Source organism: Ylistrum balloti, unplaced genomic scaffold (assembly GCF_031769215.1).
Source record: "Ylistrum balloti isolate Yb309-2 unplaced genomic scaffold, AGI_CSIRO_Ybal_v1 Utg369898, whole genome shotgun sequence".
Lineage (NCBI taxonomy): Eukaryota > Metazoa > Mollusca > Bivalvia > Pectinida > Pectinidae > Ylistrum > Ylistrum balloti.
The window spans coordinates 758,425-783,478 of record NW_026782027.1 but is presented as its reverse complement, the minus strand read 5'-3'; the positions used below and the strand labels follow the sequence as shown (position 1 = coordinate 783,478).

The 25,054-nt window shown below is 35.1% G+C and overlaps 1 protein-coding gene across 1 annotated transcript; it reads left to right on the top strand.

Annotated features, from left to right (window-relative positions):
• The first annotated feature begins 4,085 nt into the window (after positions 1 to 4,085).
• LOC132546602 (cytochrome P450 3A8-like) lies at positions 4,086 to 17,092 on the top strand. The gene is made up of 14 exons (XM_060210326.1): positions 4,086 to 4,221; positions 9,333 to 9,429; positions 10,250 to 10,302; positions 10,640 to 10,736; positions 11,107 to 11,229; positions 11,660 to 11,748; positions 12,502 to 12,650; positions 12,982 to 13,103; positions 13,199 to 13,271; positions 14,259 to 14,416; positions 14,794 to 14,882; positions 15,393 to 15,530; positions 16,485 to 16,647; positions 16,947 to 17,092. The coding sequence occupies exons 1-14, from the start codon at positions 4,139 to 4,141 to the stop codon at positions 17,016 to 17,018; spliced, it is 1,506 nt and encodes a 501-aa protein (XP_060066309.1). The 5' UTR covers positions 4,086 to 4,138; the 3' UTR covers positions 17,019 to 17,092.
• The last annotated feature ends 7,962 nt before the right edge of the window (positions 17,093 to 25,054 follow it).

The window sequence follows — 25,054 nt, the reverse complement described above, 5'->3', positions numbered from 1 at the left end:
TAAAATATATATCAAAAAAGCAATTTGATTATGGTATGCATAGATATGGAAGCAAAGATGACAAAATACAAGATCAGATCATTTCTATGGGTCAAAGTTTTAGTAGGTTTTGGATTTGGTTTGATCATGACCTCAGAATCATAGAATAATTCACAATTTGCCAAAGTAAATACTTGACAATGATTTTAAATATCTTGTGAAAGTTGAAGCTAATACATAATAAACATCAATCAGAAATGCTGTTTTTGTGCAGTTTATGTTTTGTAATGTGCCAATTTCATATGACTATGCGAGTGTATTTTCAGTGCTTATTCTCATTCTTCTGACAAGGTTGAGGGTGGGATGAGGAAGAACCTACACAGAGCAGTGTGGTTACATACATATTTGTAGAGGAAAGTCAGATAATATGAAAATAAACAAAGGCATTTTTCTACTAGTTGTGTGCAAGGTTTCAAGTGGCCACAAACCCCTTGAGTGTTGTGTTATATACTGTTGCTAATGGCAGGAGATCCCATTGTACTGTTAGCAATGCAATGTTCTGTGGAATAAAAGGAGTAATTATATGAGTTTTTCTCTTTAGCGATACAATGCTGTTATTAATGCAAGTCATAATGGTAGAGCAATTTGAATTCTAAGTCGAGAAAATAAAACACACTGGGATTGTTTAAAAATAGCAAACTGTAAGGTAAGAAAAAGTCAGGGAGGAAATAAACTTGTTTTGCTTTGAAATGAACCCAAGCTTTCTGTCGCAGGAATAATTCACCTCCGTTTTGCCTCTAAAATGAGCATAATCAATAATAAATGTAAATATCAGTAACAGCATAATAAATGTTGTCATTATTATTATTTTTTTTTGTCTTGGTTGTGTCCAACATGTACACGGACATTCACAACTTGCTTGCTCCATCGTTCCTTAATGTCATTTTAATAGACATCCTCAAAGTTGACATTTTTGTGTTAGATTCTTCTGTCTGTTACAATCTCCAAATATCTCTGCGTAGCCGCACAACATTCAATAGCAAGGATAATACATGGGATTATCTAAATTGATCAGTGCCTTGTGGAGCAGTTTTGATCGATGGCATGCTTCAAACATCAGCGAGACCTCCAAAAGTGTCCCTATATTTTGCATTGAGTATGTATTTAGAACATTGCAACGACGACAACGCGTTATGCAATTTTCCTGGCCTTATTACACCAATTCTTATTTTACCTGCATGAAAACGTTTCTTTCAGACGCCATTCGCAGAAATTTTGTACCTTTGTGACTGAAGAGTTCCAAGTATCAAACCTGAACGGTTCACGTCCAACGATTCATAATTTAAAGTGTCCGAATTATGCAGGTTATATTCTCAGACGTCTGTCTCCACAAAGTCTCGTAACACAACATACATATCTTTATGTATTTCTTGAGTAGGAGACAGTTATAGTATACTAAATAGGCCCCTCCTCCATAAACACTGTTCTATCAAGCGACTGACGATATTCATTGATTCTCTAGAAATGCTAATACTACATTTAAAACACAAAAATGTGTTTGCTTAAACGATTTTGTTTGATGTAATGCCACAGCTTTATTGAATTGCCTTTTTAATACATCCGTTGAAATATTTTCCCCCGGCATGAACCAATTTATTTTGATGTACTGAAGACTCCATATCTGAAACAACACTGCCAAACAAAATTGTTTTCATCCGAACTCAAATTAATTAAAAATAAGGCAAAGTATTAACAAAAGAAAAAAAATAAAAGGAAAATAAGACCAGGTGTTGCGGTAGAGTAAGCGTCTTCTGTACAGTCGATGACACACGCCATTTAAGTCTTGCACAATCCAAGTTAGTATTTTCACGTTCCCAAATGAGAACAAAGTATACAACGACGGAACCAACCGACAAACCAACGAGCATCAAACACGTCAAACTTCAAATTTTAAAGAAGAAATTAAATTGAAACATTGAGATCTCATTGATGAACGTTAAATTTCCCTCCAACTTTAATAGCCTGCTTATCTGGGAACCATGTGTTCAGTAATGTTTGCCTTGTTGATCGCAACGTTACCGTCAACGTCAGGTAAATGATATAGGCCTAATTAGTTTAAATTACTGTTGAACTTTCGATTCCTTGAATTTTCAATAAATGTTACAGGATAAATATGATACATGAGCACCTATTGTCTTAAGTTAGCTACATTTTGCTCGAGACAGAAAGACAAAAACGGCTCCACTATACGCTTGTCCGAGGCTACGTTATTGACTGCGCCAAAATACAGCGTTTGTTTAAAGACAATGACTATGTCCCTGTTCATAGTAGACCATCGTCCGTCACTTTCTTCTTCAGAAGATGTTGACCAAACTGGGTAAGAAGCATCAATGAGTGAAGCGAAGTCCTATTTCAAGTGTAGGGTCTCACCGGAGTCCATGATAAGCTAAGAGGGCCCACATAGACGTTGAAACATTGTAAAGCAATTCTCTCTCTCCCTCTCCCTCCACCTCCCTCCCCCTCTCTCTCCCTATGAAGTTTCACATTTTGATTCTTGTTTACATTCTTGTCATTTGGACTGATAAAAATTTAAATGACGGATACGTCAATGAAACAGAAGGCGCTTACATACGGGGAACACATTGGCGTATTCTTGCACTTTTTCAGCGGTTTTATGTAAGATATCTTACTTTGTTAAAAGGTTGCCCTACTTTCATTGAATTTGACATCCTCGATACTCCACGATAGAGAGCGACAGTGAGCGTAACCCCAGGAGTATCAGAATGCAGATTTGAGTTTTAAATCAGATTCTGTTGACACGTTGGTATTCTCAACAGTATAGAAAAGAAAATTTATTGTTTCTCCTACAACCGTTCCTGCATAGGTGCAGATCTCACGAAATAGGCCACGATCCAAACAGTGGCAGCTATCAGAGCGGACATGGCGGACGTTGATGACCCATTTGTTGCAGGATCTCCTTGGTGATGCACTATTCTCTCGTAACATCAAAATCAATACACATTAGCGAGTAGGCTTTCTAACAAATTACTGTACCTACTACCTTAATCAGTAAGGAACAACTAGTAATATCCAGTTACGACACATAAACGAAGGGTTCGGAACCTATATGACAGTAAATGTACAAATTTTCTGTAAGAATATGTCATGTCATCTACATATTAAATGTTAGGATGTTCGAGTTGGTTTTCATTAGGAAACACAGTTACTGTTACACTGTTAACGACAATTGAGTAATTCAGGAAAAAAACCGCGCCTTTCTTCTATTTTATCGTTTACTTATCATTTTTGACAACGGAACAATACCCCCGATCCTCCCATATCAACATTCGGTAACGGATGTGATGGAAGGTACATAAGAGCAGACAGAGACAAGATGTGTTTATGAAACACCATGTTCCTGGTTGCAACAAACTTATGAAGTTGGAACAACAAAGCTGTACTGTGTAAGGCATGTGATAATTGTATGCACACTTTCTGCAGCACTTATGTCTTCATTGTGGTAACGATCTTTTTACTTTCAAATGTAGGTCAAAGGTCATGGTCAAGCTGACATGGTCAACATTTTTGGTACAACCGGAAATATCCTGTTACAAGGAACACACATGCCTATTTTGAAAGCCCTACCACTTACGGTGCAATAGTTACGGACAAGAATAAAGTTGACGACAGACAAACAGCACAAAAAAACCATATGGCCTCGATCTTTAGATCCAGGGACATCAAATATGTGAAACAGTGTTTACTTATGAGGCTTCTTGTAAGTGTACTACAAATATAACTCACTTGTGCAAAAGTTTCCGGATTTAAACAGGGTCAGTATTTACAGCATGCCGTGTTATCATCGCGAATGTCCGTTCATCAATGTCAACAAAGTTTACCTGACTGACCACTATACATTTAGATATGTACAGGCAGATTGGAAGTTGACCAACGCGTTCACTCAGCACTCATATCACTGTTGTTAAGAGTCGGGGGACGGTAGTTACAATCACGGTCAGTATTCAGTACGTAACAAACAGCTTTTCAGAGTTTGAACGAGACAAGATTAAATTATTTTATCTTTTGCTGTGTTTGTTATCTGCTAATCGTCGTCACTGAAGGAGGAAACAAGAGTCACGGATTTATTGCCAGCCTGACCATGGATGTGCTGGGTTTAGTGACTATCCCGACATGGCTGCAGTGGATCCTGTTGCTGGTGGGCACGATTATTGCGTATGTCATGTAAGTACGGCCTGGGATTTAGCGAGAAGTACACGTAGTTGGTGTGAAGGTGTGAACTAGTGCATACAGACCAATTCACCAACATGCTAATCTGTCAAAATCAGATTTCTGACAGCTGTATGTCCTTAATTTGTAGGATGCACTCTTAACTCAAACGAACCCATGTTAGGTATATATACTGGTGTATGATATTTCAAATTATATCATGTCTTACAGCAAAGGGGAAATAACTCCATCCGGAATTTAGATATTATTGTACCTAAGTTGACCGGGACATATTCCAGATTGAAGCTAAATACAATGGCGTCTTCTGTACCTTGAAGGTTTCATCTAAGGCTTTATTTACCACAAGGATATAATTTTACATCCTAAGTACACTACACCCTCTTATCTAGGAGGAAGGAAATCACGTGATATCGGCCACAGTGGTAAACACTGTTGGACAAACAACTTCTATACCGAGGCATAGGCACTCCGTCCACTCGATTTCATGCTGTAGAAGTGATTGTTTAGAAATTATCGTAATAAAAAAGACTTGAATATTTATGTTATAAACTACTTGAAAAAAATAGAAAACATTGTTGATTTATTCTGTTGCTTCCCGGTGTAGTTTATAATCCGCATCAAAAGTTGAGAGGATATTCTCAAAATTATGTGATAATTACTGGCAATCTCGAAATGGGTGTTCTTTTTCCAACACATGTAAGGCCTCGTATAAAAACAAGACCCAAATGTCTTGAATCATAATCCAAACTCTAATTAAAAAAATGTATATTTATGAAAATGGTGTCTTTGTTTTCGATCTTGAAGATATTTTTTAAAATTTTTCTTTTAAAGTCATATATGTTGATATCTCATTAGAGACGTAATAAATATAGAATTTTAATATATATATTTTAATTTTAAGATATATACATATATATATATATCTTAAATTGAGATTGATTGCTAGTATTTGTGTGTTTTGAAGAAAAGTTCTCTGATAAGTGTTTTGAATACTTGTGTCCAATTGTATAGTAAATATTTATTTGCAATAAAATCTGTTTAAATGAAACGAATATTTCAAAACCGTTATAACGTTTGTTCGAAGTGGATCTATACTGACTTTCTGTAATACACGTTACCTTAAGGAAAAAACACAAAGAATACATGCTTTGTTTCCTCGATAAGAAACCAAACTATTTGGTGTGTGTGTATGTGTTTGTATGTCGTGCGTTACAGCGATTGATAATATGAAAATATTAGATTTTTTTTCTTGATGTACACAAATGAAGAAAAACAGAATGTGTTAAATATTCTTGAAGAAGTACGGTCATTTTACAAAAAATTATATGATGATAATAGAAGTGTAGAAGACGTCAGTTTAAATGATCTCTTAAATAGTTGTAATGTTTTGAAATTAGACAACGCTGTTTCAGAAAGTTTAGAAGGGCAAATTACTTTGGAGGAAGCAACAATTACTTTGAAGTGTATGAAAAATAATAAAAGCCCAGGTACGGATGGTTTTACTGTCGAGTTTTTAAAATGTTTTTGGAAATATCTTGGTGGATTCATTTTAAGGTCTATTAATTTGGGTTATGAAAAAGGGAGGTTATCGGTAACACAAAGGCAGGGGGTTATAGTATGTATTCCAAAGGGAGATAAGTCTAGACAATTTCTTAAGAATTGGCGACCAATTACATTAATGAATATAGTATATAAGATTGCATCAGGAACCATAGCTAGAAGAATTAAGAAAGTTTTAGACACATTAATTAGTGAGGATCAGTCAGGTTTTATCTCAGGTCGTTATATTGGGGAGAACACAAGATTAATATATGACATTATGCAACATGTAGAGGAAAAAAATATTCCCGGAATGCTGTTAATGATAGATTTTGAGAAAGCATTTGATTCCGTTTCATGGAAATTTATTGACAAGGTTTTCAAATTCTTTAATTTTGGTCCAGATATTCGTAAATGGATAAAAGTTTTTCATACTAATGTCAGTGCTTTTGTTAATCAAGGTGGTAATGTATCTTCATCCATCAATATAAGAAGGGGCTGTCGACAAGGTGATCCAATCGCGCCATATATCTTTATTCTCTGTGTTGAAATTTTGGCCATTAAACTAAAACATAAAAAAACATTAAGGGTATAAACATCAGTAATATTCCAATTCTTATCTCACAATATGCAGACGACACCTCTCTTATATTAGATGGCTCTGAAATATCATTAAAAGAATCTATTTTAGAATTGAATGCTTTCGCAAAATTCTCTGGTTTGAATCTAAATATTGACAAAACACAAGTGATCTGGATATGAAGTAAAAAATATAGTGAAGATACTTTGTTACCTGACTTGAAATTACAGTGGGGAAAGGTCAAATTCACGCTTCTTGGAATTGAATTCAGTGTCAATCTTCATGAAATTCCAAAATTAAACTATGATAAAAAATTAATTAAATTGAAATCTATCATTAAGATGTGGAATAGGAGATCACTGACTCCAATTGGGAAAATTCATCTTATTAAATCTTTAATGATATCACAGTTTAACCATTTATTTATGTCTTTGCCAAACCCAGACAACCAGTTCTTGAATAAGCTCAATTCCATCCTTTTTAGCTTTTTATGGAACAGTAAAACTGACAAGGTAAAGAGAGATATTGTTACCCAGAATTTTGATAACGGTGGACTTAAAATGGTAGATATAAAGTTGTTTATAGATAGTCTGAAATTAGGCTGGATTAGAAGATTACACCAGAAATCTGCTAAATGGCAAGCAATTCTTCAAACATATATTGACCTACATATGCTATCTTCCTGTGGAAGTGATTACATTCAGAAATGTTGTAATATCTGTAGAAATAATTTCTGGAGTGATGTTTTCAAAGCCCTGTTGAGGTTCAGTGAAAGGGTGGGGGTAGAATATGTTAAGAAAAATATTTGGAAAACTCCTTTATGGTATAATAAAGATTTGTTGATAGGGAAGACAAGTATATTCTACAAGACATGGTATGATAAGGGAGTGATGATAGTTAATGATTTATTCAAAGATTTTTCTACTGGCACTTTCTACACTTTTCAAGATTTTAAGCAAATTTATAATGTAAATTCAAATTTCCTTGAATACCATGGTGTAGTCTCTGTGGTTAAGTCATATTTAGCTAGATCTGACTTTGTAAGAACATGTACCTCTCAAGTTTTTCCAACCATTCCAAGTAGTATTGAGTGTTTTGTAAAAAAAGGAAATGGGTCAAAAGATATATATAATCTTTTAGTAAAAAACGATATGATTTCTACTGGGAGGAAAAGATGGGAAGAAATATTAGAATTTGATGTTCTAAATTGGAGGGATATTTATAAAAATTGTTTTCGTGCAACAAAAAATACAAAACTTCAATGGTTTCAGTACAGAGTGGTTCAACACATCTTAACAACAAATTTATATATGTTTAAAATTCGACTACTGAATAACCCACACTGTACATTCTGTAACTTAGAAAAGGAGACAATTATTCATATTATGTGGGAATGTCCAGAAGTTCAAAAATTTTTAGAAAGTGTAGAAGTTTTGCTGGAGGCTCTTTTTATTCCATTTTCCTTCAATAAAATAAGTTTTCTGTTTGGTTTCATTGCTAATAAAAATCAGTTAATCAGTAGCAAACTTGACAATGAAATCTTAATTATCATTAAATATTACATATATAAGGCAAGATGTCAACACAAAGCCTTAAGTGTATATAGTCTTATTTATTCAGTCAGGGAATTTTATACCTTTCAGAAATATATTGCCAATAGTAAAGGTGAACAGGCACAGTTAAGTTTTAATGAGGAATGGAGAAAATGGAGAAAATTATTGGAATTGGCCAATTCTTAACTTTAAATACATTTACTGTCATGTAGTATGTTTTACCGTATTTTAGTATTCTCTGTCTTTACAGTATAGCAGGCCCCTTGCTTACCCTTATAGTATTTATTTATTTATTTATTTATTTATTTACCAGGTATTTTTCTTTATACTCGAGTCCCTATTGTTTCGCTGATTATTGCAATTTTTACTAACCCAGATCACCTCTCCTCCCCCCCTCTCTCTCTCTCTCTCTCTCTCTCTCTCTCTCTCTCTTTTTCTCTCCTCTTTATCTTTATGTGTAGTATTGATGTATGTGTAGGAGTGGGTGTGTAAGGGTAGTGTTGTGATGTTAGTAAGGGTGTTGATGAAAATGCCAGGCGATGATGTATGGATGGATTTCAAGTTATAATGACAAATTGTGTTGATAGTTAGGTTGATGATGAGGTGCATATGTGATAATGAATGCTGAGGATGAATCTATTGACATGAAGGTGGTGACAAAGGCATATTGAATATGACAATGATGAAGAATGTATTGACATGATTACTTGATTGAGATCATGATGACTGATGATTATGATGAGGAGGTAATGTTTATCATGAGGAGGTAATGTTTATAATGAAGAAGATAATAATGATGATGGTAATGTTTATGATGATGATGATGATGATGATGATGATGATGATGATGATGATGATGATGATGTTTCTTTTTCTTATGATGATGATGATGATGATGATGATGATGATGATGATGATGATGATGATGATGATGATGATGATGATGATGATACAACTTAATCGAGATTATGGTGATGTGTGAGTGAGCATATTGTATGTTGTATGTTTGATGATGTTTTGTTGATGTAATTGTTATGTACATTAAAAACTCTTGAAAAATAAAAAAAAAAAAAAAAAAAAAAAAAACAACCAAAAAAAAAAAAAAAAAAAAAAAAGAAAATTAAAGGAATAAATGATATTTCAAATTGTTCCCTTAATCATACGAAACATAGGAATACTCTCGGTTTGACTTAATGTGACCCCTCTCAGTGAGTGAGTGTGTGTGTATGTGTTTGTGTGTATGCGTGTGATTGTACGAGAGTATGAAATAACGTGATGTGTCATGTTGTAAAGATGCCGTCTTGAGTTAATTTATGTATGTGTTTTATACGAAGTTGTGTAACCTTTGCTGAATCCCTTTGTAAATAAAACGTAATAAAATATGTTTAAATAAAAAGTAAAGCATATCACGTGATATCTGTTTTTCTTTACAGCTACATGTCCTGGGATCACAACACTTTCAAGAAAATGGGAATAGATGGTCCCAAACCGAATCCAATCTTTGGAAATATAGGGACAATATTTAAAGAGGTAAATAAGGATACATCGTATGTTTACCATTGAATGGCACTGCTTCCATGTAACCTTATATAATTATTTACCATTGAATGACGATGCCTTCATGTAACCTTAAATAACTATTTACCAATGAATGACACTGCCTTCATTTAACCTTACATAACTATTTACCATTGAATGTCACTGCCTTCATATAACCTCATATAACTATTTACCATTGAATGGCACTGCCTTCATGTAACCTTATATAACTATTTACCATTGAATGGCACTACTTCCATGTAACCTCATATAACTATTTACCATTGAATGTCACTGCCTTCATGTAACGTTATATAATTATTTACCATTGAATGTCACTGCCTTCATGTAACGTTATATAACTATTTACCATTGAATGTCACTGCCTTCATGTAACCTTATATAATTATTTACCATTGAATGTCACTGCCTTTATGTAACCTTATATAATTATTTACCATTGAATGTCACTGCCTTCATGTAATCTTACCTAACCTTTAACCATTGAATGGCTAGAATTTGAATTGCTTGCGAACACCCAAAAGCGAATGGATACTTGCGGTGTTGTGTAAATAAATTAAGGTTGTCTTCCCTTTTAACAATTTGAATATATAACACAGGCCCGCGGATTCTAACTGAATGTAGTTCAATTCTGAACCGTACTACAACTTTCTGTTATACACATACAGTGTATAGGACATCTCCTTGTAAGTTTGTGGATATTGTTTTCTTTGATTGCCATTGCTGATGAGAACATGTTCTTTAATTGATGTATAATTTACCAGAACACTTTTGACCTTTTACATTTTAGGGACTTGTTGAGGCTGATATCACATTCTGCAAGAAGTATGGCAGAATTTTTGGGTAAGTTAAGAACTAATCGAACTGACCATTGTAACCGTGCATAATGATAAGTTGACCAAATATTAAATATTGCTGTTTTGCGTCCAGAAGAAAGCACGAGGGTCACAGATATGATGAATGGTGTAAGAGGTAGACCTAGAAGGACATATGATCAAATCAAGAACTGATACAATCAATTCCGAATTTTTTCTCTGAAGACTACGTTATCAATGGGAAACTGGTAAATGGTAAACGACAGCAAAGGAAGGTGTAGAAAATCGAGGTTTATTGGGGAATATGTATCATATAAACACTATTGTTTCCTGTCTCTCCCTTTATATATGGCATTTTGTTACAGGACATATGAAACTTGCTATCCCATATTGTATATCGCGGATCCTAAACTTCTGAAGGAAATTATGGTGAAGGAATTCAATAGTTTCGTCAATAGAAGGGTTAGTACAATAATGAACAATGACTAGAAATATCGCTTTTCTTTTGCGCTGATTTATTGCATCGTCATAAGTCTTTTCACAGTTACGTAACGTCAACACACACACCGCCCCAATTGCCTCAGATGCATATCCATTAATTATGATAAAGATAAATAAAATCGATAAATAAAGTAAAATGAAACACTAAATCGCATAAATTGATGAAAACACACTCATATGTAAACATGTGAACACCACTGGCACAGCACAAAATGCTAAAATTTGTCTTTTCATGCGCATGCGCGTATACTTAATTGCACTTATTAGCTACGTGATATATCCGTGTGGAGCATTGGATAATAATATAATTGAATTAATTGTCTACATGCAGGATTTATTTGCTGTTGCCATAGACGCAAAAATGTCAGAGATGTTAACAATTATAAAGGATGACCATTGGCGACATGTCCGACACACCATGACTCCGACCTTCAGTTCCAAAAAGTTACGACAGGTACACTTAAATACAATTGTGAAGATACATATATACATATTAGACAAAGGAAATGGTGACTGACGGTAAGAATAAATGAAATCATTGAAAATAAACGTTTGAAAAGGGCTTAAAATTACATATATTGCTGAAGAACCTTTTGAAGTTGATACATGATAAGTTTAATTTGTTTTTCTGTGTAGACTCTTCGGTAAAGTGTTATTATAATTATCATATTCAACTGTGTCAGTTGGTTAATCCTTGTTTTATAGAGGGTACACATCGGTGTATAAACATATTGATTTCTGAAATTGAAATGTTACTCTATGTGAACTATCAACAGGTCGGTGCTCTAACCATTTATGTCAGACAAAATGTTATCGGCAGTCATACACAATAAGTGTACAGTGCCTATGTAAATAACCGGTTGAAAAACATGTTTGTATTGCAGATGACACCTTTGGTTAATGCAGCTGCCGACCGATTAATGGAAAACATAGAACGCAAGATAGCAACTGATGAGGATATTGATATGCATAAGTAAGACTTATTTGAGATTAAGATTATTTGAGATAAAGATAATGATTTCTCGAGCATTGCTCAAAAAGCATTACTTTTACGTCACTAAAGGGACAAGCCTTCTTTTGTTACTCCGGGCGGACAATTTCTTGAAAGTGTGTTTTTAGAAAGACCGATATTATACATTTCCTCTAAGCTATCTGACAGTCTTAACCTGTTTTGATTTAAATTTATTTTATTGTTTAAGATAAGAAGGTTAGGTACAATCTACATCGACTCATTTATAATATATAGTTATAAAATAAATGTAAATATATAATTTTCATAATCTGAGTAATTTTGTGTTAAAATTTTCCGCTTATCCGGAAATTTACGCTCACCAGTTCTAATCGTAAAACAGTCACAACAATATCGTTCCTGTTGTCATGATTAACACCATTATAAACTAGAAGATTCTGGGGTAAATTACGTGTTGGAAAATACACTATTGCATTTCGCGGCGGGTTACATTTGGAAAGTCGAACCAAGGTTATTTTTTAAAGATATTTTTAAGCACATGTGCCCTAAGAATACCCCCCCCCCCCCCCCACCTCCTCGCCTAGTTCACACTGTTAATTTTAAACAAAACGGTCAAGTCAGCTTATGGCGTTAGTGTGGCGTTCGTCGTCCGTCTTGCGTCAACTTTATCCTCTTGATTACTTCTTCTTAAAAACCAAGTTTCCAAGAGTAATGCTATTTGACTGGTTGCTGGGATGAAGTCTCTCTCTCTCTCAGATTGTTAGCAGCGTTCACCATGGACGTAATTGCTAGCACGGGTTTCGGACTAAAAGTCGACACACAGAACAATCCCGATGACCCTTTCCTGAAGAATGCATTTTCCTTCAGAAATTCTAAAATGACAGCGGTGATAACGACGTTTTGTCGTGAGTATAGATAATGAAAATTGTAAAACATTTATCTACCATTTTAATTGAATTTATTGTATCTTAGTTCTGTGGTCACAGAGTCAGTCTTGATGCACGTCACTGTAGGTGAAATATCGCAATTTAATCCAGTCGTCAGTGTTAAAATCGTTGCCTGTATCAAATATCTCTAAGCGTGGTTGAATCCAATGTAACGAAAGTTATTGTATTTGTGTTTGTGTCACAGGAAGTGAATATCTTATATGTTAAATATATATAAGATCGACGTTCCTTGTTAAATTCTGAAATTGTTTTAAAAAGATTAATATATTCAATCGTTTCTCGATATCAGTCTTTTTACCATTCCTGGCTGGCCTTCCGCGGTTCTTCGGAATATCACTTGCAAAAGAAGCAACAACATTTTTCCTAAAAGCAACTAAAGACGCCCTTCAGGAGCGGCGAGATAATCCAGGGGTACGTGGTTTTTATGAACGTGTGTTGACATCATTTTGGTACCTGTATGTCTACTTCACGTGCTTTTAATGGCTTTTTATATTGTGCTGTTTCAGATGTATTCAGATTTTATGGCCATCATGGCTGATGCCGGAGAAACAGAGACGAACAAACAGGGAAGAAAGACATGTGAGTTAACGTGAATATATAATATTGATCGACTGTTGGTGTCAACTCTAAACTATTGAAATCGCCATGAGTTTGTTTTCCGTGGTCTTACAGCTTGGTCCTTCCCAAATTTCATTTTCAGATTCCTTTGGGCCGCAACTAATGTGATGCTCTTTAGAATTGTGAAAGATTAGAACACAGAATTAAAAGGAGTTAAAGTTTTGAACAGAACTCTTTATTGATTGTTCTGTTGGTCCTCCAAGGTAATTTTAGGTCTGGTTTCCCTGTTCATTGAAGTCACTATATGATTGATTCATCTGTTAAGGACATATAATGGATGACGAAGAAGTTTCATGAGTCATTATTATCCTTATATGATTTTTTTGGATAGAGTCAAAGCAGGTAATTATGTAAACATTGCTATAAAATCGAGGCAACAAGCACAGAATTTATTCTTTATTCTGTTTTTTTAAGCTGGACTTGTTTGATGCTCGAAAGTTTGCATATTGGATCCGTTATTGTATACCTTGTTCTAATATGAGAACATAGCATTACTTACTTTGATTGACCAAGGTTTACATGGTGGGTATCGTCGATGGAATTGAAGACGCTTACTCTTCCGGAACACATGGTCTTACTGTTAGGAATCTACATGTCAGTCTTTCTTTTGTTCATATGTAGCCCCCGTTGTACGGAATTTGAGTTTTGATTATGATTATGTTGACACGCTGGTATTTAAAAAAAAATTTTTTAGAAAAGATATATTTTGTTGTCTGTATTGATGTCAAATTTCAAGTAATTGATATTTGATGACAATTTTTATATAGTAATCGAATAACATACAAGAGAAATCAACTTTCAGTAAACGACATTATTTAGAGTTTTCTGTTTTTGAATTCCATACAAAAGCATGACCAAATACTGATATTGTTTACCCAGTATTTTATCACAGGGTTGTTTGTTACACTGAAAAGATTTCCATACCCTGTGTATAACTTATCATTATAGTACTTACGGAATCCGAGATAGCGGCACAGGCTGTCCTGTTTTTCTTGGCTGGATACGACACGACGGCTAGCACATTGACTTTCCTCATGTACCACCTAGTCATTTATCCGGAAGTCTGTGACAAAGTCTTACAAGAGATTGATGAAAAATTTGGCAAAGTTAGTGATGATACAGAGAAACATGACATGAAAAATATATCATTCCTCATAACACAGGAAATATTATAGAGTATTATCAAGTGACATGATTGAATAATACCTTACAAAACGAGACTAGTCAGATCTGAATTATATAGTTGTTTAAGTCATTATAGGATATTTGGGGTCAAAAGTATGGAGAACATTGCCGAAAAAATGTCTTTAATGTCGGTACGAAAGGTGGTATCTTTAGTATAGTTCCTGAATTTTTCGTTTTTTCACCCTTGCATGTTCTATAAATAGAAAGTTGTGTAAAGAGCTAGTCAGTAGAAATGAGTAGTAAAAGTAAAGTAACCAATAATTTAAATGATACTCTCTGTATGGTTCTCGTTCTACAGAACGTCCCAGATTATGACAATGTGTGTGAACTCACCTACCTGGAAATGTGCATTAACGAAACAATGAGGTTGTTTCCTATCGCGACAAGGTATGGCTAATGTTGATGATATCGGCAACGATTTAAACATGGAACATGTGGCGCTTTTAACATTATTTCATGTTATCACTGTATTTTTTTATGACAGATACAGCTTCTCGCATGCATCTAAGGGCTGTTACAATGAGGTATTTTATCTAAGTTGAGTTTGATGGAATGGTATATATTTATTGCGATATATATGTACATGACTGAGAGGAAGTGCTTTTATAATGACTGACATATCAAAGACCAAAGCCCAACTGACCACACTATAGTTGATGACAAGTAATATTAATATGATCGTGATTTTTATATTGTAATGATATTGTGATTCGCTAATATTCCGTTGTGGTTGTTGTCACGCGAGAGTACTAACTCAGTATGAGATGCCTCGGGTGATTGAGATTCGCCTTTGAGGGGCTATTATGTGTGCTATCAGGTTTCTTAATAGATTTACCTAGTTATTTAAATTTTGCATTTTATTTGAGGTTGCCATTTCATTTGATATTTTATTTGCAGAATCGACAGGATGGCTTCCCGTGACATTGTCATAGGGAATATCAACATCCCCAAAGATATGGTTGTGAATATTCCCGTAGGCGCTATACACAAGGATCCGGAATTCTGGCCGGAACCAGAGAAATTCATTCCTGAGAGGTAGAATTCCTTGTTATGTCATTAAAAAGTACAATATACATTCATAAGATATTATATACCAAACAGTCATGTAAAACATTGCTATTATTAACCTTTTATCATGTAAGGAAAGATAACACTTTCCAATGAGTTTACGATAAAGGTAAATCTCATGTCTCGGCTTTGTTCAATATCTGGTGGAGGTTCTTCCACAGGTGCCAGTCTATACACTCACACGAATCAAAGTTTGTAACTGTCGATCTAATGAAACGAACCAGTCTTTTTATCACTTGACTGAGAGTGGTCTTAATCGGTAGATAAAGGATTTTATTTAATTTGCGACATTCTATATATTACGCCCTAAAATTATCGCCAGATTCATGACATATCGTTAAATTGTCAGTTAGGCAGACACTTATCCATCTAGCAACGAAATTAGATATATACATCCCTATCAATTTGCTTCAAAAGCATCTTTACATGACATGTTCACAATTCAACTTAATTGCAGTGTTTAGAGTGATCATTTACAGACTTGATTCCTAATTATTTATAATCCCTACGTAATCCTGTCAAACATCACCACTCAGATTGAATTTTAATGAGGCCGATATTTTGACTCATGAAAACGGAAGTGGTGCTGTACTGATGTTTGACAAAATAAAGTAGGGAATAAAAATAAATCAAAAGACCAAAGCGTTTGATTGTTGACAAGGAAGGCATATATAATTTTACCCCCCAAGGTTTTTAAAATTCATTATTTATTGCAATCCAAATCAAAGGGGATATTGATACAGTTACTCGAGATTCGAACCTCTAGCGGGGATATTGTGGGTCCGTTAAATTTCTACTTCATTTACCTTATCATGATCTTGCAACGGGACAAAGCCAGAAAAATGTAGAAATTGTAAAACCAATAGTGTAAATCCTGTAAACAGGATTATAGAGTAGTGAAAATCCATTCATATACTTCAGGTTCACAGCTGAAGCCAAGGTCAAGATGGATCCCTTTGTATACCTGCCATTCGGAGCAGGGCCTAGGAGCTGTATAGGACTGAGACTGGCAATGCTGGAAATGAAAATGGCGATTGTACGAATTTTACAAAACTACAGACCCATAAAATGCCCTAAAACTAAGGTAGAATCACCAATTCCTTCGTTGTCTTTCTGTCGCATTTATCTGATCACAAAACTGATGTGTCTCTATAAAAACATGTTACAACGAACATTTAGATTGACCTGTCATAGGCAACAGCTCCTCTGCAGCAAGTTATCTAATAAATAATATCCATACGTGGTGTAAGATATTAAACTAAACTAAGCGATATGTTGCTCCAGTTCTATTTAAGAGAAGTCAAGGTATATCTCGTTTTTTACTGATATGGAGCTCTAAAGTTAAAAAATAAGATAATTATTTTGATGTTTTTTTCCCATCAGGTTCCTATCGAGACAATGAAGATTGCAAATCGACCTCTTGGATTTCTGATGAAATTCGAGAAGAGGAACTGACCGATGAGTTATTAGATTAGAGAAATAGGACTATATACAATTAGAAAATAATATCTTACATACCATAATGTATAATTTTGTAGATGTTTGATAAAGGAAGTAAGAATATTCATTTGCTTACTGAAACCTTATTAGAATCTGTGTGCTAATGTCAAATATCTGGATTAACATATGTTTATATTTTGTATTTGATTGTCTTTTCTTCCAGAATGAACCTAGAAATTGACTTTTAAAATGTGTATTACATATTTACATACTTACTGAAACCTTATTAGAATCAGTGTGCTAATGTCAAATACCTGGATTTATATATGTTTATATTTTGTGTTTGATTGTCTTTTCTTCCAGAATAAACCTAGAAATTGACTTTTAAAATGTGTATTACATATTTACATACTATGTTACTGATTAAAGCTATCGAAGTATTTAGTCCCTGCCTTTTCTGTTCTATTGTCTTACCTCCTTTACATCAGTTTCTTGTCGGTCTTCACTTTCAAATTAGCCTTGCATATGCCAAAAAATTGTTTTTTCTAAATTAATAATGTGTCACTGCAAACAGGTTTATAGAAGGAGCAGTACTTCTTGATAAAGATAAGTTACACCCTCCGTTTGTGTTGCAAGCACAAGTTCATCTCGAACTAGTTGGCGCATACACGCTGAGTTGTGACAATTCATCAGCGACGAGGCAGCCGCTCAGGTTATTGTTTCAAACGCTTAACTTTGGAATTATTTTAAATGTAAAGCTGTCAATCATTTCAATTCGAAATACGAAATTGTTGTTCACACTGTTTAATTAGAAAATGTCTATTTGTAAACAGGCGTTATTTTGAGTAAGTACAAATGAAGATGTCCGACAGGACGGACTACCTCAAACAGATATGGTTTGATTCCATGCATTGATCCCATTCGGGATCCTTTGCAAAACAACAGAAATTGTATAAAGACGCACGCAGTGTAGATAAAGTATTAGTAGGTATGCACCGATTTACAATCGCTTTAAATGAAGTTGCGTACAGTTTTTTTTTAATCACAAACGTTTTAATCTTAATCGATATTTCCTCAAAGTTTTCATGTCATCTGAGACAACCATCATGCTTTGTATGTCGTCTTGTGCTGTCTGCCGTGTGTAACCGTTTGCTCTAAAGTGCTTCTGCTCCCATATTGCCTACACAACTTTCAACCAAATTTGAATGGAAATGTCACCGGAGTACGGCAATCAAAATTTATATAAATCAAGACATTGTTACCACTAAGTGTCAAGGGGTTTAACTAAACTTGAACCGAAGCATCATTGAGGAAACCTATCTGAATCATGAAATAAAGGTATTGTGACCTCTAGGGACCACGCGTAAAGGTTCTTTCATGGATATTGGGGAATTAGACTTGCACATTCTTCTCCTGTGGAACAATTAGACAGATTGCAATCGATTATGGTAATCATTTCCTTGAGATTGTTAGGCTGTTCACATTTATCTTTTCCCCGTTTGATAATTTGTGGTGCAAGTAAGTAAAATATGATAATTCAGTGTTTTTACTGTAATCGTTTAGGTTATCGCTACATGTACTATTGACTAAATTGTACATAACTGGCGAGATGGTAAGGACTTGACCTACTTTTTCGGTTGTGCTAATTCGATTCCTTATCATCTCCAACACTACATACCTCAGAGCTTGTAAGCTCCACACTGATCATTTGTCTGATGAAGGTGACCGTGTAGTCATCGAAACGACACACTCTTAATCTCCTATTGGTTGTGTTATAAGATGAAGGTGACCGTGTAGTCATGGAAACGTCACACTCTTAATCTTCTACTGGTTGTGTTATAAGATGAAGGTGACCGTGTAGTCATCGAAACGTCACAATCTAATCTCCTTGTGGTTGTGTTATAACGCCACACTCTAATATTCTACTGGTTGTGTTATAACGCCACACTCTAATATTCTACTGGTTGTGTTATAACGCCACACTCTAATATTCTACTGGTTGTGTTATAACGTCACACTCTAATATTCTACTGGTTGTGTTATAACGTCACACTCTAATATTCTACTGGTTGTGTTATAACGTCACACTCTAATATTCTACTGGTTGTGTTATAACGTCACACTCTAATATTCTACTGTTTGTGTTATAACGCCACACTCTAATATTCTACTGGTTGTGTTATAACGCCACAATCTAATATTCTACTGGTTGTGTTATAACGTCACACTCTAATATTCTTCTGGTTGTGTTATAACGCGACACTCTAATATTCTACTGGTTGTGTTATAACGCCACACTCTAATATTCTACTGGTTGTGTTATAACGCCACACTCTAATATTCTACTGGTTGTGTTATAACGTCACACTCTAATATTCTACTGGTTGTGTTATAACGTCACACTCTAATATTCTACTGGTTGTGTTATAACGCCACACTCTAATATTCTACTTTTTGTGTTATAACGCCACACTCTAATATTCTACTGGTTGTGTTATAAGATGAAGGTGACCGTGTAGTCATCGAAACGTCACAATCTAATCTCCTTGTGGTTGTGTTATAACGCCACACTCTAATATTCTACTGGGTGTGTTATAACGCCACACTCTAATATTCTGCTGGTTGTGTTATATCGTCACACTCTAATATTCTACTGGTTGTGTTATAACGTCACACTCTAATATTCTACTGGTTGTGTTATAACGCCACACTCTAATATTCTACTGGTTGTGTTATAACGCCACACTCTAATATTCTACTGGTTGTGTTATAACGTCACACTCTAATATTCTACTGGTTGTGTTATAACGACATCTTCAACACCCGTCACACTTTTTCTTTCTCTGACGTCATTCGGTAAAAAAATGTCGACAAAGATTTGCAGTGGTGACACAAATATATATTATAGGTAAATGTAAGAAACATTTTTTCTTATTTTTCTCGGCATTCATGAGGTCTATACAAGTTCATGTCAGAGATATATTTTGTATAAATGGGCCTTGAAAGTGATAAAAAAGATCCATGCAAGAGACAGTTTTGGAATGACTGGGTCATCGTACCGAACTATACTTGATTTTATATTAGGCAGGTTGGTATGGCAAGGTCTCCATATTTATCCATATAAGAAATAATTGGTACCAGGTATACAACTGGTCATCCGACAAAGCATGTCAATGCAGGAGTAACTTTGTGTGCAACTAGGCCTCCGTACTGCTCTACAAAGTTACTTATAAGAAACAGGTTTGTATGACTGGGCCTCCATACTAATCTTAAAAGGAACCTGTAAGAGACAGTTTGGTCAAACTTGGCCTCCGTACTTACAAATCGATTATATGTAAGTGAAAGTTTTGTATGACTGGACCTCCGTAATGCTGAACAGGGTTATCTGTAAAGGAGAGTTTTGTATTGCTGAGCCTCCGTAATTCTCCATGAAATTATCTGTAAAGTCAGTTTTTTATGAGTGGGCCTCCGTACCGCTCAATAAAGTTACATGTTAAGGCAGTTTTGCATCACTGGACCTCCGTACCTCTGAATAGTTATATGTAAGGAACAGTTTTGTATGACTGGGCCTCCATACCGATCTATACAGAACTGAGCATTTGAATGAATCGTTCTATTCAGTCCAATGAGCTGAACGATTTTTGAAGGATTATCCTTGAGGTAAAATGGATTGTTTTAATCTGTGTTTACTGAGATTAGTTTCAATTATTTACTGGTCGTTCAGGCATTTAACTCGCCGCATATCGATTGTCGCATAACATTTCATCGGGTTTCACTTCGGAACGCCATGAATGGACGTAGGCCTTGGTAACTTTACAGAATCTGCAGGTAAATATGTTGTGTAATGTATATATATATATATGATCGAGTCCATTTTATGTAAAAGATTTCTTTTAGTTTTTTTTTTTTTTTTTGTCTTATATGTATGAATATGGATGATAAAATATCCATTACGGGGAAATGGTTTTAACAGGTACCGGACTTACTTCTGTATACATTCTACATGTGATATATATTTATATACATAGATGTTATTTATGTTGGCACTTAAGGTACAAAGGGCGTACAATATACAACAAACGTGGTTTATAAAACGAACCTTGTTTGTGCATTTTAGATTTTTTTAATGACGTGATTTTAAAAGTACACGAAACATATATTGATACTGTGAAAACCCAATGTATGTGGCCAAAGTCAATTAAATACTTACGTGTATACTGAATATCTTATGCGCCCTATATCATAGTCATCACATTTTTAGATATGGTGGTTGGAGATAGGCAGTGTACTTAACCAAAGAGGTGTTGTATATTAAAACGCTTCATATGATGACATTATGGAAATTTACTGTTAAATTTAGTCTTTAACATGTAAAAGTGAAATACAATTTCTGTAGGGTTACAGCGGCATGTGTCTCAAGTGTAGATATATACTGTATATACACACCATCCTTCCTCCTGTACCCTCAGTCCATCTAGAAAAGTGGCGAGCGTCTTAAGTGTCCGAAGCTTCCTACAGTCACTGCGGTATACCACTCGGTACAGAGGTTCTACAACCACTGCGGTATACCACTCGGTACTGGGGTTCTACAACCACTACGGTATACCACTCGGTACTGGGGTTCTACTACCACTGCGGTATACCACTCGGTACTGGGGTTCTTCAACCACTGCGGTATACCACTCGGTACTGGGGTTCTACTACCACTGCGGTATACCACTCGGTACAGGGGTTCTACTACCACTGCGGTATACCACTCGGTACAGAGGTTCTACAACCACTGCGGTATACCACTCGGTACTGGGGTTCTACAACCACTGCAGTATACCACTCGGTACTGGGGTTCTACAACCACTGCAGTATACCACTCGGTACTGGGGTTCTACAACCACTGCGGTATACCACTCGGTACTGGGGTTCTACAACCACTACGGTATACCACTCTGTACTGGGGTTTTACTACCACTGCGGTATACCACTCGGTACTGGGGTTCTACAACCACTGCGGTATACCACTCGGTACAGGGGTTCTACTACCACTGCGGTATACCACTCGGTACAGTGGTTCTACAACCATTGCGGTATACCACTCGGTACAGGGGTTCTGCAACCACTGCGATATACCACTCGGTACAGGGGTTCTGCAACCACTGCGGTATACCACTCGGTACAGGGGTTCTGCAACCACTGCGGTATACCACTCGGTAATGAAGCAAACGCCACTCCTGTATACCCAATGAAGTACGCGTACTTGGGTTTACCAATATGTTGATAAAATCCTTAAAATTACCAGCATATCTCAATATCTACGTGTAATATCTATTGACTTATCCTTACTAGGATAAAACAAGATTCCAGAAGCTCTGCCTGTATGGGAATATTGTATACAAAGGATAAAACAGCCGAATCGACTGATAACGGTAGGAGGTGCAATATCAAACTTGTCGACCTGTACAACAGGTGTTAAAAAAACGTCCTTAGAATGGAAAGATTATCTTCGATAGAAATATGTAATTAAATAAAGTTAAATCGACAATGAATCATACAGCTGTTTCGACCTTCTAGGAGTCGTCAGTGACGTTAAGGGCCTATTTAGAAGCCGAGGGGGAGGCTAAGGATAATCCAAATCAGTCCAAAGTAATGTCAAAAGCCAGAAGGAGTGATGCACCTGCCTTCAAACTTCAATAAATTTCATTTAGTTTTTTTAATATTTCATCTTCCTTCAGTGTGTACAGAGCAGTTAAACGTACTTACAGCCTCAATAACTTTAAGTACGTGTAGCCATTCTGACCACAATCGCTCGATTTTGTTTTTAAAAAAAATCTAAATAAGTCGATACCAATCTGTACAGTTTCACAAATATTTTGATGCCTAGACATTTATGAAATATTACCGTGTTTATATAATGGAGATTCTACTGATTAATTCACAATTAACACACCGATGTTTGACACTACACGTTCGGAATGGAATTACTTGTGATAAGGTATGACACATTAGCATGTTAAGATATTTATCAAATTTCGGTCAAATATTGGTACACCTGGAGAGGTAAATAAAGATATATACAACCTACTCGTGTTACGACAAAGGTATAGGCGTCGTTAATAAACAACAGCGAATTCAGTTCCTAGTCAATACGGTTTGTAGCGGAGCCGTGTAAATGGAAATCTTTTGTTAGGTAGGGTATGGCGTTTCACAAATGTACACACACTTTTGATCAAGTGACGTTTTCATTAGTCACGTGCGTAATTATCTCCAGATAGATCAATATGTTTTACGTGTATCAGCAGTGATTTTGTCTGTCTAGAATTACCGATGTTTTATGCCCTACGTTATCGGATAGTTTAAGATTAGAGGGGTATATTGTAAATAATGTGCAGTAATGGATGTGTCAAATTGGACGTTAATGCAGTCTCTCAACCTCGGTGTGAAATGTATTTTAAAAAAATTTAAAAACAAGGGAATTAGTTATGTATTTGGTAGTAAGGTAACTTACATCCATTTTAAACTTCAGAATAAATATACATTTAAATTAGAATATATATGTATGCACTGGCTCGACGTGCTGTTTATTTAAATAATAAAAAAAACCCTGATAAATATTCATATTATTTGATGACGTCGCTCTTCCATGATTTATCTAACGAGTTTTACGTCCACTATTACGGGCATTCGTCCTATCAGATGACCCTCATCAGTCAATGTTACAGCTCATATATACGGAAATGTCTTCTCATTTGACATAACTGCATATAATCATCTCACTAGATGGAAAAAAATCGTTTGCTTCTACAGTCCAATGCACACCCAATCTCCTTTCATGGATAGTCATGATTACATAACCATGAAAGCTAGCGTGAGTTGTTGACTGTGGTACAAACATAAAGACATTTAATCTATAAAAATAGGGAAGAAAAGTCAGTATGTTACATAGTTATTTTGAATCAATACAAATGTAAAAGTGATTAATTCTAATGATACATTTACAGCAATGTCAATATAATATATTATAATGACAACTCATAAGATGGCGGACCGTGAACTTTATTCCCAAATCGAGGCTCACACACGAACCCATGACGTAACACACACACGTGAATCAAGTGGACAACATGCGTGCGATATCATTACAAATATAATTTCTTTATTTAAGAATCAACCTTTTTTTACACACATATATCAGAGTAATTAATATGTCTTTATCATGGGAAACTGCGAGAGTATAATATTCCCTCAGTATCTCTTGGGAAAGGTTTCTATGAAATACCTTGTCCAACATATGGCAATTTTAACATACAAATTTATATACAAACACTTCTTCTATATTGAAATAGTTTTAGTATACAGCGCCTTTGCAATGACTTCTAAAACTATAGTCCCCTTTGTATTCGATACTTAACTCAATTGTTGAAAGGACACCTTCTCGGACACTGGAGCTTGAGTTATAGTGTCAAATTGTTTTCCCTCTACTGTATAATTGATCTAGACCTGGGCGAGTGAATATTTCTCTGTTGTGTTATTTTTGTAGCAGCCTGTCATTATCCTATGAAGGTAATTTATGGATGTTTGACTCAACTAAATATAGTATGAATATTTTAGATATTTCAGAGCAAAACCTCCAGAGACGATCAGGAAATATTTTTCTTTAAATTCAGCGCTAAAACAAAATATAACACATAGGGAGGTTATATTCTGAACTTATGAAAAAGAAGATAACCAATATATTTTCAGTGAAATTATTCAGGAAATAATTGGCATTAACTTTGGGTATTACAACTGTTTCAATACAGGAGAGGTTTTCACTCCCTATTAACTCTAGCTTGTCCACAGAATGGTAAACTTAAACGTGGCATCTGGAAAATCTGGAATTTACATACTTACATGTGTCTAGTTAAAGCTGGGGGAAATATTTCCCTATTTTGTGATAAGGAAATATTAAAATTATGTTACCAGCTACGTGAAATATGCTCTAAAATAAGATTTATTGGCAGGAACAGAAAATTTGATATTGAAGCCTCGCTGACATACATCTAAAGAGTCACACTATT